Source organism: Talpa occidentalis, unplaced genomic scaffold (genome assembly GCF_014898055.3).
Source record: "Talpa occidentalis isolate TD23 unplaced genomic scaffold, MPIMG_talOcc4v2.1 talOcc4.2, whole genome shotgun sequence".
Classification (NCBI taxonomy): domain Eukaryota; kingdom Metazoa; phylum Chordata; class Mammalia; order Eulipotyphla; family Talpidae; genus Talpa; species Talpa occidentalis.
This window is the reverse complement of record NW_023602073.1, coordinates 23,201,451-23,214,904: the sequence shown is the minus strand read 5'-3', so window position 1 is coordinate 23,214,904 and position 13,454 is coordinate 23,201,451. Positions and strand designations below refer to the sequence as shown.

Genomic DNA, 13,454 nt, shown 5'->3' with positions numbered 1-13,454 from the left:
TTCATCCAGTTGACCATGGTCTGGTGCATAATTGAAAACGTCATGGGGAATCTCATAAATGTCAGTGTGGGAGCAGAAGGGAAAGTTGCCCTTCCCCTCTGGGTTCTTCTTGGGCTAGACAAGCTACCAAATTATTATCAGACAAACCGGTAGGAGAAAAGAACACATATAATTACATACATAGGGGGACTCTAGTTGCATGTAGATTCTAAAGTCAATGCAGCAAAATGAGGGCATTTGATCTTGAACTAAAGAATGGGTAGAGGCCTGGGCCTTCAAGGTGAGAAGACAGGGACTCATATAAGTGTTGGAGGACAGGAATAGAAAAAAAAATTGAAAAGGAGGCACCACAAGACCAGAAACCTGGGTCACACAAGGAGGTGGGGGTACAAGGGATTAGCATAACCATGGACCCAGCTGTGGAAACCAAATTCTTAGGCTGCTGTTGCCTAGATGACAAAGCATAAGACTCAAGCAGGTATAAGACAGCTGTAGGGAGTGTCTAGAGCACAGGCCCAAGGGTAAAGATATGGAGATTGAGCCCATTGTGGACTATCATGTCCCTTTCAGATTCTGCAAAGTTATCCAAAATCAGCAACTAAGCACAGGCTCACAAGGAGTTGCCCCTCCCAAACAGAAGAAGACTGTATCAGTGCAGTCTCTGCCCTGGCTCTGGGCAGCACTCCCTCTGCCCACCTGTGACTATGCAGGTGCTTCTTTTCACCAACCCTCTCCCTCCACAGGGCAGCAGCCTCCCAACCCGCCTGTGACCTGCACTAGACCAGGACTTTCCACTCATCTCCCTTAGCGGAGGCAGCTCTCCTCAAGGCTGCCCGCCTGCAACCATGCAGACCTCTCAGCAAACCTGTCCCTTTCGGGGTAGCTCTTCCTGCCCACTTGTGTCTGTGCAAGTGTCTTTTGCTCCTAGTCCCGTGCCCTAATAAACCTGCCCTTTATATATAAGTAACGTCTCTGTCTCGTGGGGAAACTTGCCTGGGAAACTTGCTGTTGCTGCTGAAAGGGGAGCTGTGGTGACACTGTTATAGGACAGGGAGAGGGGCAGCCCAAACCCCACAAACCTGCCTGTTCTAAATGGGTTCTGCCATCTGCCGCATCAACACAAAATATATGAGACTTTAATGGGAAGGAACTTTAATAAAACTAGGAAACAATACAGGTAAGGCAAAGAGTCTAGTTTCTAAATGAAGCATCCAAAGTTACCCTTCCCCTCATGGGTAAAACGCCATCCATATTGGATAGGCCCAGAGCAAGGTCCCAAAGCCTGCCACAAGTCTAAAGCATCTTCCAGTGGGGACCTGTAACAGGGTGGTCCCCAGGAAAGGGGGAGGTTCCAGGTTCCCTGCCCCACCCAAGGGAGGGTGGAGCTGAGCAGGAAGAGGAGAAGCCGCAGAAGAGACTGAGGAAGGAGCAGGATGGAGCCAGGAGACCTGGAGGAGACGCGTGGAGCCTAGAGACATGTGAAGAAACTGCGCTTGTCTTTTGGTCGTGGACTGGGTGACACAGATGTGGATGAGACCCATGGGGAGGTGACAACGGCAGCCTTTATCTTGTGTTGATTTTGCTCTTTTCCTTCCGGGCTTGTCTGGTTGTTTCTGATCCTTTTCTGTGGGTCCCCACTGGAAGATATTTTAGACTTGTGGCAGGCTTTGGGGCCTTGCTCTGGGCCGACCCCATATGGATGGAGTTTTACCCACGAGAGGATGGGTAACTTTGGGTGCTTCATTTAGAAACTGGACTCTTTGCCTTACCTGTATTGTTTCCTAATTTAAGTTCCTTCCCATTAAAGTCTCATATGTTTTGTGTTGATGCGGCGGATGGCAGAACCCATTTAGAACAGGCAGGTTTGCGGGGTTTGGCTGCCCCTCTCCCTGTCCTATAACAGACCCACAAAAAAAGGGTCACAAACAACCAGACAAGCCCGGAAGGAAAAGAGCAAAATTAACATCAAGATAAAAACTGCCATTGTCAGCTCCCCATGGTTCTCACCCACATCTGTGTCACCCAGTGGGCTGACTAACCACGGATGGCTCTGTCCTAAATCACGTTGGGCGCCAAATCTGTTATAGGACACGGAGAGGGGCAGCCCAAACCCCACAAACCTGCCTGTTCTAAATGGGTTCTGCCATCCGCCGCATCAACACAAAACATAGGAGACTTTAATGGGAAGGAACTTTAATAAAACTAGGAAATAATACAGGTAAGGCAAAGAGTCTAGTTTCTAGGGCCTCCCCAGTGGCGCAGCGGTTGAGCGCTGGGTTGCGAAGCTGCCCGCGGCCTCTGCGGCGCCATTCCATCCCCGGCTGCTCGCGGCCACCGGAGGAGGGTCCCACATGGTGCACAGATCTCTCCTGCCGCCCGCTGCTCCCCTCAGCAGTGTACTTCGGTCCTTCTGCCTGCTCTGCTCCCCGCTCTGGCTCTGGTGAATTCTCTCACCCTCCCGCGCTTCTGACTGTACCCAGTGCATGTATAAACAAATCAAACAAACAAACAAACAAAAATAAATAAATAAAAACATGCCTCTATTAAAAAAAAAAAAAAAGAGTCTAGTTTCTAAATGAAGCATCCAGAGTTACCCGTCCCCTCGTGGGTAAAACTCCATCCATATGGGATCGGCCCAGAGCAAGGCCCCAAAGCCTGCCACAAGTCTAAAGCATCTTCCAGTGGGGACCCACAAAAAAAGGGTCACAAACAACCAGACAAGCCCGGAAGGAAAAGAGCAAAATTAACATCAAGATAAAAACTGCCATTGTCACCTCCCCATGGGTCTCACCCACATCTGTGTCACCCAGTCCACGACCAAAAGACAAGCGCAGTTTCTTCACATGTCTCTAGGCTCCATGCGCCTCCTCCAGGTCTCCTGGCTCCATCCTGCTCCTTCCTTCCTCAGTCTCTTCTGCAGCTTCTCCTCTCCCTGCTCAGCTCCACCCTCCCTTGGGTGGGGCAGGGAACCTCCCCCTTTCCTGGGGACCACCCTGTTACAACACCTTTCCCAGAGTGAACCTAAGGACCCCACACTCCAAACCCGCTGACTCCAAAAACGACAATATATGGCGCCTGACGTGGGGCTCTTCATGTCATCTGGCTCCCAACATAAAGAGAGGATGACGCCTGTTGTATAGAGGGTTTCTCCAACAGAAAGGCTATTTCTGAAAAAAACCCAATTCTGGGTAATACCCTCAACTTCCATTCTTTTAGAGTAAAGGGAATTAAAAAAAATTCTTGTAAGCCTGAGGCCAAGCCCTCTGACTGACCTCTTGAAAGAATCCGCCCTTTGCTCAGGAAGGACGGGGAGGAGATCCACTTCCCCACCTTCAGTTCTTCCACTTTCTGTTCTTCATACACAGAACTGAGATTGTGTCATGGACACCAGAGCCATAAACTTTCACTCCTGATTTCTTTCTGCTCCTCTTCCCTGACACTGCGCAGCGGCTCAGGTGGGAGGATTGTTCCTTATGGGAAAGGATGGAACCCGAGCACTCCCAGGCGGTGGTGTGCTGTGTGTGCCAGCAACCCAGGCCCACTGCTTTCTCCCAGTAGGTTTGATCTGCTGCCATGAACACACTTAGCTAATTGTTTTAGTTGGACTTATTTTGGATGGAGAGATACTGGAAATGGACTTTCATCCAACTGGAAATGTTTATGACCTTCAAGATAAAAAAAGGGGCCTGCCTGGTGGAGCAAGGGGTTAAGACACAACCTATGAAGCTGTCCACAGCCACTGCAGTACGAGTTCAATCCCTGGCCAGGGAGCTACCCATATGGTGCAGCAGACCTCTCCTGACTTGCCCTCTACTCCCCTCAGCAGTGTATTTCAGTAGATCTGCCTGTTCTGGTTCCCAGTCTGTCTCTGCTGAATCCTCTCACCCCCCCACACCTTTGGCCTGTATCTGAATTCTTGTATGCATAAATAAATCTTTGAAAAAAAAACAAAGATAGGGCCTCCCTGGTGGCACAAGGGGTTAAACAGAGCACTACGAAGCTATCCACAGCCTCTGTAGCATGAGTTCGAACCCCGGCTGGACAGGGAGCCACCCACATGGTGCATCAGACCTCTCCTGCCTCACCCGTTGCTACCCTCAGCAATGTATTTAGGCAGTCTGCCAGTTCTGGTTCCGACTCTGTCTCTGCTGAATCGTCTCACCTCCCACACCTCTGGTCTGTACCTCAACTCTTATATACATACATAAATAAATCTTTTAAAAAACAAAGATTAAAAAAATACAATTTCAGAATTGCCATGTACTTGGTCAGTAACATTCTGGAGATGTATTGACGTGAACTTTCTCTTTATTGTTGGTTCCAGACCCTCCACCATGGATGCTCTTACTGAAGCCAATGGCACCTTTGCCCTCCACCTTCTAAAGCTACTGTGCCAAGACCAGCCTTCTCAGAATGTGTTTTTTTTCTCCTTTGAGCATCTCCTCTGCCCTGGCCATGGTCTTCCTTGGGACAAAGGGAAAAACTACAGCCCAGATGGCCCAGGTAAGCTCACCTGTCACTCAAGAGGAGGGACTGGCTGTTTGGCTACTAAGTCCTGTCTCTCAGTTTTATGCCATCTGATCTAAGGCTGTCAATGAAGGGGGGAGTACTTGGTGAGTGCAGCCACCCATAGTAGCTCATTCAGGGAAGTGGAGCTGCCTGGGGAGCAAAATGCAAAGTGCAAGACAGGGAGTCTCCTTCCCTGAAGCATTTTTGGTGAAGTCTCTGCAATGTATAACCTGACTGAGAACTACCAAAATTTGGTCCTAGTGTTACAGAGCAACCCCAATATGAAACCGGTTGCATTTCTGTGGGTCCTCACCAGTGCTCTTAAAAGGGACTTATTAATCCTAAACTGCAGGCACACAGAAAAGGTTAATAAAAGGTTTATTTACAAGAGAACGGGAAATGAAGAAATGAGTAACTCAGGGAGATAAAGAGGGAGATAAATTCCTAAAGAGTCCTACCCATTCCTCTGACCTGGAATCCCAATGACTTGCCAAAGGTGGCTAAAAGCCCAGTGCCGTGGGGTCAAAAGGGCGACCTGGGCCACAAGGCTGGTTATATACCCAAACAAGAAACATGGCTGCTTAACTCCATCTTCAGGTCCTCGCAACCCTCCCTTTGGTGATCATGGGATTTGTTGTTCCCAGTGTGTTGATGGCTCTGGTCTGGAGAACTTATATAAAATCAAAACAGCTAGGGTCTCTTGTGTTGGGGAACAAATGACTTTGTGAGTGTAATTATTCATTGGTGAGTATAATTATCCATATCTATTTCAAGTTATTGATAAACCAACAGGTCTTCCTGGTTCCTGTTAGCTGGAAATAAAATCTCGATGATAGTTACAGAGTTTATTAGGTAATTAAAGTGAGGATTCCAGCCCCGGGGAGCAGTGAGCTTGAAAAGACTGACTCTAGCTTCAGGCAGTGAATCCTGGCACCAATACAGGGTGGAACCTGTTCTCACTTAGTTCTGCACAGATGGTTTTGCTCTCTTGTCTGCAGGACCGGGGATGGAGGCGGGTCCTCATCAAATTTTATATTTTGTTCACTCAATTAAGGGGATAAGCAGAGTCACACACAAATGGACACAAAAGCTTGTATTTACTTGAACAGACTGCAAGGGTACTGGGGAGCTTAGTTTAACAAACCTCCAGTAAACATGTGAGAACAGTGAACAGGGCCTCCCTGTTAAGTCTCAGCACTATCACCTCTATGGCATGAGTTTGGGCCGAGTTTGATCCCTGGCCAGGGCGCTACAGAGCTCTGGTGCAGCAGACCTGTCCTGTCTCACCTGCTGCTCCCCTCAGCAGTGTGTTTCAGAGTTCGCCTGTGCAGTACCCCAGTCTGTCTCTGGTGAATCCTCCCCCCACCCCTGCACCTCTGGCCTGTACCCCAGCTCTTGTATGCATAAATAAATAAATTTTAAAAAAGAAAAAGAGAAAAAGAAGATGCTGTGGAGCATTTGAGGTAAAAATCTGCCGTGAAGAGCATTATTCCCCACTTTCATTATTTTCTCAACAGGCGCTTTGTTTCAACACAGAGAAAGACATTCACCGGGGCTTCCAGTCGCTTCTCACTGAAGTGAACAGACCCGGCACCCAGTACTTGCTGAGAACAGCCAACCGGCTCTTTGGAGAAAAGTCTCGTGAATTCCTCTCCGTAAGTCACAGCAGTGGGATCATAAGAGGCATGCAGAACATACATTCCCAGAGAAACTCTGGGGCACTGACACTTAGAATCAGCGTTACTGGTATTTGTAATCGTAATTCTTAACTATGCCTTGAAGGATTTAACATGTGACTCTAAAATTCCTGTCTCCAGTTCTGGGAATTCCCGGCTAAGTACTTACTGTTTCTAAACTCCTTCACGGCAGTAGCCCGTGGGCTAAGAGGCGAGCGTGTGATAAGACGTACACTCAGGACATTCAGGATTTTCTGAACCTTGTTGGCATTTTACCTGGACATGCAGCCTCACTGAACTCCCTCCCGCCCCAAGGCCTTTCGGGAATCCTGTCTCCAGTTCTACCTGGCGGAGCTGGAGCAGCTGCCCTTCGTCGAAGCTGCCGAGCAGTCCCGGGAGAGAATCAACAACTGGGTCTCAGAAAAGACTGAAGGTCTGAAAGCCACGTCCCCCTCCGTCATCCTCCGGGTCCTCACATCTGCTGCTCCCCTTCCCTTCCCTCCTGTCCTGCTCCTTTCTCCTCCCCTGCCTTCTCACCTCCCTTGAGCTCCTCCTCCTCCCGTCCCGCTCCCCTGTTCCCTGCTGCTCTAGAGAGTCAGGCTGGACCTCAAGGCGTATTTATTTATTTATTTTTAGAGATTATTTATGCATACAAGGACAGGGGTACAGGCTAGAGGTGCAGGGGTGGGGGTTGAGAGAATTTACCTGAGACAGAGCAGGGAGCAGAACAGGCAGATAGACTGAAATACACTGCTGAGGGTGTTAGGGGGAAATGATGTCCTGAGTTAATCCCATACAGGCTTTGTGGACTCCACCCCCACTCCAGACTAAAGCCATCAAGACTCTGGGAAAGACAAATCCCATCACCATCAAGGGAGGGTGGCTGGGACCTGAGGGTGGAGTTGGGCAGCCAGGTTGGATATAAAAAACCAAACACGTGGGCCTTGGGCTCTCTCTGGCTCGCGAACGCTCGCCTCCTGGCTTCACCGCTCCTGGCTGGCGGCCAGCTCTCAAAGAGCCATTTTGGGATACCTGATCGGCGGATTGGGTAGGACTCATTTAAAACTTTGTCTCCCACTTTTCTCCCAGAGCTGTACATTTCCTCATTTCCCCTTTCCTTGTAAATAAACCTTTTATTAACATTTCACGTGTGCCTGCAGTAGAGCATTGATAAGTCCTTTTAAGCGTGAGGGTGAGGACCCACAGTCAGGCACCCCGTTTTGTATCGGGGTTGCTCTACAACAAGGGGAGCAGCGGCGAGACAGGAGAGGTCTGCTGTGCCATGTGGGTAGCTCCCTGGCCGGGAATTGAACTCATGCTTCAGTGGCTGTGGATAACTTCATAGGTTGCGTCCTAACCCCTTGCACCACCAGGGAGGCCCACCTCAAGGCATATTTAAACCTTATCAGAGCACCTCTCTGTGGCCTAGGGAGTAAGCTTTAGTGCCTTCATGCTAGGACTAAGTTTGATCCCCAGCCAGGGAGCTTCTCACACGGTGCAGCAGACCTCTCCCATCTGGCCTACTGCTCCCCTCAGCAGTGTATTTCAGTACATCTGTTTGTTCAGCTCCCCACTCTGTCTCTGGTGAATCCTCTCCTCCACCCTGCAACTCTGGCCAGTTCTTCTAAGGAAAATAAATAAATCTTTAAAAATAAATAAATGAACCTTAACAGACTCTTGAAATTCTGATCAGATGCTCAGGCTTCCAACAACAGAGACTTAAGTTTGTCCTCCCCGCTCCAGGACCCGGATGATGGCTATAGATGTCAAAGCAAGTGCCTAGGCCAGCTTTCCAGCTTAATGACTTACTGACTTCTGCTTCCCTGGGGTCTGTAGCAGTTCCACGTTGGGTGAATTCATGATCTCACCAGATGGGCCTCCTCTCCACACCCAGCCTTGGCGGGGCCCAGTGGTCTAGGGTGGGGAACTATGTGTGTTTTGGTGGTGGGGGTGGTGTGATCACATACAGGAGGTGTGGCCCTGTAACTGTAAACCAATGTTGCCTCAAGGATATATGTGACAAACAACATTAAATACAATAAATGTTAGATTTCCAAACAAAAAATAAAAGAGATTGCCTTTCCTTAAAGACTTAGTAGTTATTTTCCCATTTCTTCTTGGAATGGTCACCACTTAGCCGTCAGGATGCAGTGATGAAAAGGTGCAACCTTTCATGCAAAGAAAAGGAATATCTTTCAATTGCCCCTTTAGCCTTCTGCAGGAACGTCTGGTGTTTTGTTTAGAGGACCAAATAAATAAAATCTCTTCCAGAAACTTCCAGATGTTCCTCAATGCCCCATGTTCTCCATGGTCAACTTTTTTCCTTTGGAAACATGCCTCCTCCGTGTGCACATGTGACTGTGGAACATCAGCCCTGGAGGTTACCTTGGAGCATTAGGTCACAGCCCCATTTAACCCTGTGAAATAACAAGCCTCTTCTGTCTCTCTCTTTCCTGCCTGACTTGTTCTCTGACCCGGTGCAATGGTTTTCCTTGAGTAGACTAGGAACCTCTCCCCAACATCACCTTTGTGGTTAGTCTCCAGCTACCGGTAATCATGGGTAGCACTTGTATATGTTGTTTCTGATTTCCGTACTTAACAATCCAAACACCGCAAACTTAAAAACTGTGTTTGGTTCTTGACTGATAATCTTGAATCAGCCAATAAGCCTTATCATGCTCTTATAAAAATCAACGGAATGTACTATGGTTTTCTTGGAAGGTAAAATTCAAGACCTGTTGCAGAGTAACTCCATCAGTGCCCAGACGAAGCTGGTTCTGTCAACGCCGTTTACTTCAAAGGAAGGTGGAATCAAGAGTTTGACAAAAAGAACACGATGGAAATGCCTTTTAAAATAAATGAGGTGAGGGGGAGTTCTTGAAAATTTAATTAATTAAATGAAAAAAAAGAAATTAAATGGAGAAATCTTTATTTGTAAAAGCATAAACAATAGATTCAAAAGTAATTGGAAACTTGAATGGAAAAATAAATATTTGGGGCCTCCCTGGTGGCACAAGGGGTTAAGATGCAGCATGATGAAGCTGTCCGCAGCCACTGCAGCACAAGTTTGATCCCTAGCCAGGGAGGTGACCCACATGGCGCAGCAGACCTCTCATGTCTTGCCTGCTGCTCCCCTCAGCAGTGTATTTCAGTTAGTCTACTTATTCTGCTCCCTGCTCTGTCTCTGGTGAATCCACTTCCCCTCTCTCCCAACCCTCCAACCCCCCCACCCCCGGCCTAAAACCCCGCTCTTGTATGCATAAATAAATCTTTAAAAAAAATGAAAATTTGCTATCCAGGATATTTTGCATTTTATGACTGCTCTTACAACCTCTGTTAATCTTCCAGACCTTCATGGCAGCTACCAAGTTCTGAAAACTGAGGATTTTCCTTTAAGCCCATGTTGCTTAGCTAGAAAGCAAACACAGGTGTACAGGAGATACGTGTGTGTTTTGGGTGGAGTAGCGGGAGAGGATACAAAAAAGTATGTCTTTAATCAGGTATTTTTAAAATTAAAATAAGTATAGACTTGAACTGCTGTGAATTAACTCACTGTTGTGCATTTAGGATTTATAGTTTTTCTGTATTAAAACTGCCAATCTCCTTAGTGTCAACGCTGAGGTATAACTTTGCATTTAAATAGTCCGCTAGATCTCCCTACTCCTAAAAAATCCCATTTAATGCAGCTAGGAAACATACAGGTAAAACAGCCTTTTTTGGATAAGGTATACTTTAAATAACTGAAAAAAATTAATCTTCTAGTTGCAAAGGAGGGTGGGGGAGAACTTTTTCTATCACTGATTTTAGAAACTAAAGTTCTGTTGTTTTTTTTTAAAGATTTATTTATTTATTTATACAAGCACTGGGTACAGTCAGAAGCGCGGGAGGGTGAGTGAATTCACCAGAGCCAGAGCGGGGAGCAGAGCAGGCAGACTGATGAAAAACACTGCTGAGGGGAGCAGCGGGCGTGGCAGAAGAGGTCTGCTCGACATGTGGGACTCTCGCTGGTGGCCGGGGATCGAACTGGTGCTGCAGAGGCTGCGGGCCGCTTTGCAACCCAGCGCTCAACCGCTGTGCCACCGGGGAGGCCCAGAAACTATTTCAAGTTTTAATAATACAGGGGCTGTATCAACTTTTAAAAAGCAAATGTAATATTTAATGCTTCAATTAATTTCTGCTGAGCTAAACCTCTTCTGTATTTTTTTAAAAAGTTTCCTTGGATGAGAGTGTAAGAATTGGAACGATTGTGTTCAAATGCATGAAGATATGTGTGGTTCTTTTATACTTGCAACCAGGGTGTTTTATTTTATTATTTTTTTAAGATTTTTTTATTTATGCATATAAGAGCTGGGGTTGCAGGCCAGAAGTGGGGGGCGGGGTGAGAGGTTCACCAGAGACAAAGCGGGGAACAGAACAGGCAGATGGACTGAAATACACTGCTGAGGGGAGCAGTGGACAAGACAAGCAGCTGCGCCATGTGGTTAACTCCCTGACCTGGGATTGAACTCGTCTGCACAGGCTGCGGATAGCTTCATAGTGTTGTGCTCAACCCCTTGCACCACCTAGGAGGCCCGCCCTTACCAGGGCATTTTAAATGAGGAAACTCTGGCTTTTTCTTCTGGAAAAAGCCATTTATTTGCTGATGCCTGGTACTGATGCTGGGGAGCAGCTGGGGGCAATCGGGAGGTGTGGGCTAGAGCCTGGTACGTTCTTCACTGGAGCCCACTGGAGCTCACTTAGGAATGAGAGCCTCTTTCAGCAGCCTAGCTTGCATTCCACGCTCATCTGTTTTTCCCATCAGAAGGAGCAAAGGCCCGTGCAGATGATGTTTCAGGAGTCCAGCTTTAACCTTGCCTATGTCATGGAGTTGCGCGCCCAGGTGCTGGAGCTGCCTTACGCTGACCGGGAGCGTAAGTCATGGACCTGGACTCGGTGAGATGAACGCAGATGCCCCCCTGTGTACTCCCTTGGAGGACACAGCACACCCTCCACCTGTGTGTACCTGTCCATGAGTGATGTGGGCAGTCAAGCAGCAGAGACAGTGACCCGTGACCAGTGTCCCTTCCTGTCCTTATCCAACAGTCTGTGGCATTTCTCATCCTAGCAATTGTCGATGCCCAGAGGACTGGATTCTTTCTCTTTAGTATGCTTTTTTTAAATTTATGCATGCAAGAACTGGGTGTAGGCCAGAGGTGTGGGGGTGAGAGGATTAATTACAGACAGAGAGGGGAACAGAACGGGCAGACTGACTGAAATACACTGCTGAGGGGAGCAGCGGGGAGACAGGAGAGGTCTGCTGCGCCATGTGGGTTGCTCCCTGGCAGGCCTGAGATCGAACTCGTGCTGTAGTGGCTGCCAAGAGCTTCCTAGGTTGCATCTTAACCCCTTGCACCACCAGGGAGGACCCTTGCCTGTGTATGTTTTTTTGGTTATTTATATTCCACCAACGAGTGAAACCAACCAATTATCTGTCTTTCACTTTTTGACTTATTTCACTTAACATAATCACCTTGAGGTTCAGCCATTTTGTTCCAAATATCTCTTGTTCATCTTTTATCACAGCTGCATAATATTCCATTGAGTGTATATTCCATAATTTTTTAAAATGTATATATTTAGGGCCTCCTTGGTGGCCAGGGGGTTAAGTCTCAGGGCTATCACCACAACTGCCTGAGTTCAATCCCTGGCCTGGGAGTTAACCCATATATGGCTCAGCAGACCTTTCCTATCTCATCTGCTGCTCGCCTTAGCAGTGTGTTTCAGTAGATCCACCCCTTCTGCTCCCCACTCTGTCTCTGGTGAATCCTTTCACTCCACTATACCTCTGGCCTATAACCCAGTTCTTCCATGCAAAATAAATAAAACTTTTTAAAAAAATTTTAAGATGTATATATTTAAAGAAATATATACAGTGCTTATAAATTCATGTAATATTATTGAATATCTAAGAACCATTGTTTCAGTTTAGAACCTGAAGCAGTGAACAAGAAAATGAAACTCTGACACAACAAAGGGAAGGGGAGGAGCCAGCACTAGAAGGCGGAGCCAGAAGTCACCCAGGGCAGAATAGATTCTACGTTGGGGGACAGCTCCCACCTCTGCTGTATCTGAGGTTGCTCTCCACAAGGCACACAGTGGCCCATCTGGGCAGAAAGCCCTTCGGGGTTGGGCTATCCTGAGAGCCCTTTTACAGCCATTCTTCCTGCTGCCAGTGTCCGGTCTTCAAAACAGCGCAGTAAAGAGAAAGAATCCAGTCTTCTGGGCGTCGGCAAGTGTTACAACGAGAAATGCCGTAGAAGCAATTGGGTAAGGAGAGGACAGGACACTGGACCACCTCTGTGTGTCAGGTTGCTGGAGGTTGCCCCAGCTGGGCACAAAGCCCCTGTAGGTAATGGCACAAGTAGGGAGCTCAGAGATTCCTGGCGTGTCAGATGCCCCTGGTCCTGGGTGACCGTCAGCAGCCACCCACGAGAGGAGGAGGGATGCCTGTGTGACCTCACTGATTCTGACCTTTCAGGTGGAAAAAAATCTCACTTTCAAGAAATTCATGACCTGGACCAAGCCACACCGTATGACGCGTACCGACATTGAAGTTTTCCTTCCAAAATTTAAACTGGAAGAGGATTACGACATGGAATCTGTGCTTCAGCATCTGGGAGTAGTGGACGCCTTTCAGCAGAGCCAGGCCGACTTTTCGGCGATATCAACCGAGACAGACCTGTGTCTGTCCAAGTTTGTGCACAAGAGTTTTGTGGAGGTGAACGAGAAAGGCACGGAGGCCGCAGCTGCCTCAGCCATGGTGGTGGTGGAATGCTGCATGGAGGATGAGCCGCGGTTCTGCGCCGACCACCCCTTTCTTTTCTTCATCAGGCACAACAAAGCCAACAGCATTCTCTTCTGTGGCCGGTTTTGCTCTCCATAGGGGTTGCACCTCTGTGACCCCCCGCTGGGGTACAGGCCAGATGTGTGGGGGGTGGGGTGAGAGGATCCACCAGAGACAGAGCGGGGGACAGGACAGGTGGTTGACTGAAATACATGCTGAGGGGAGCAGCAGGTGAGACAGGCCCTCTCCTTGCGTGGGCAGTGTATTTCAATCTGCCTGCTGCTCCCCACTCTGTCTCTGGTGAATCCTCTTACCCCTGCCCCCCCCACACCCCACACTTCTGGCCTAAACCCCAGCTCTTGAATGCATGAATATATATTTAAAAAAACTAAATAGTAAATGCTGCTATTTTCTATTTACACTTTTCCCAGTGCTTAGGTTTTAGA

General features: G+C 48.0%; 1 protein-coding gene across 1 annotated transcript; it reads left to right on the top strand.

Moving 5' to 3' along the window:
- The first annotated feature begins 4,334 nt into the window (after nt 1–4,334).
- On the top strand, nt 4,335–13,128 carry LOC119251897 (serpin B9-like). The gene is given in 9 exon segments (XM_037519170.2): nt 4,335–4,418; nt 4,420–4,503; nt 6,027–6,164; nt 6,501–6,618; nt 8,907–8,960; nt 8,963–9,048; nt 10,987–11,095; nt 11,242–11,266; nt 12,666–13,128. Coding segments are annotated over 9 exon segments (1,140 nt in total). The 3' UTR covers nt 13,108–13,128.
- Nucleotides 13,129–13,454: the final 326 nt, after the last annotated feature.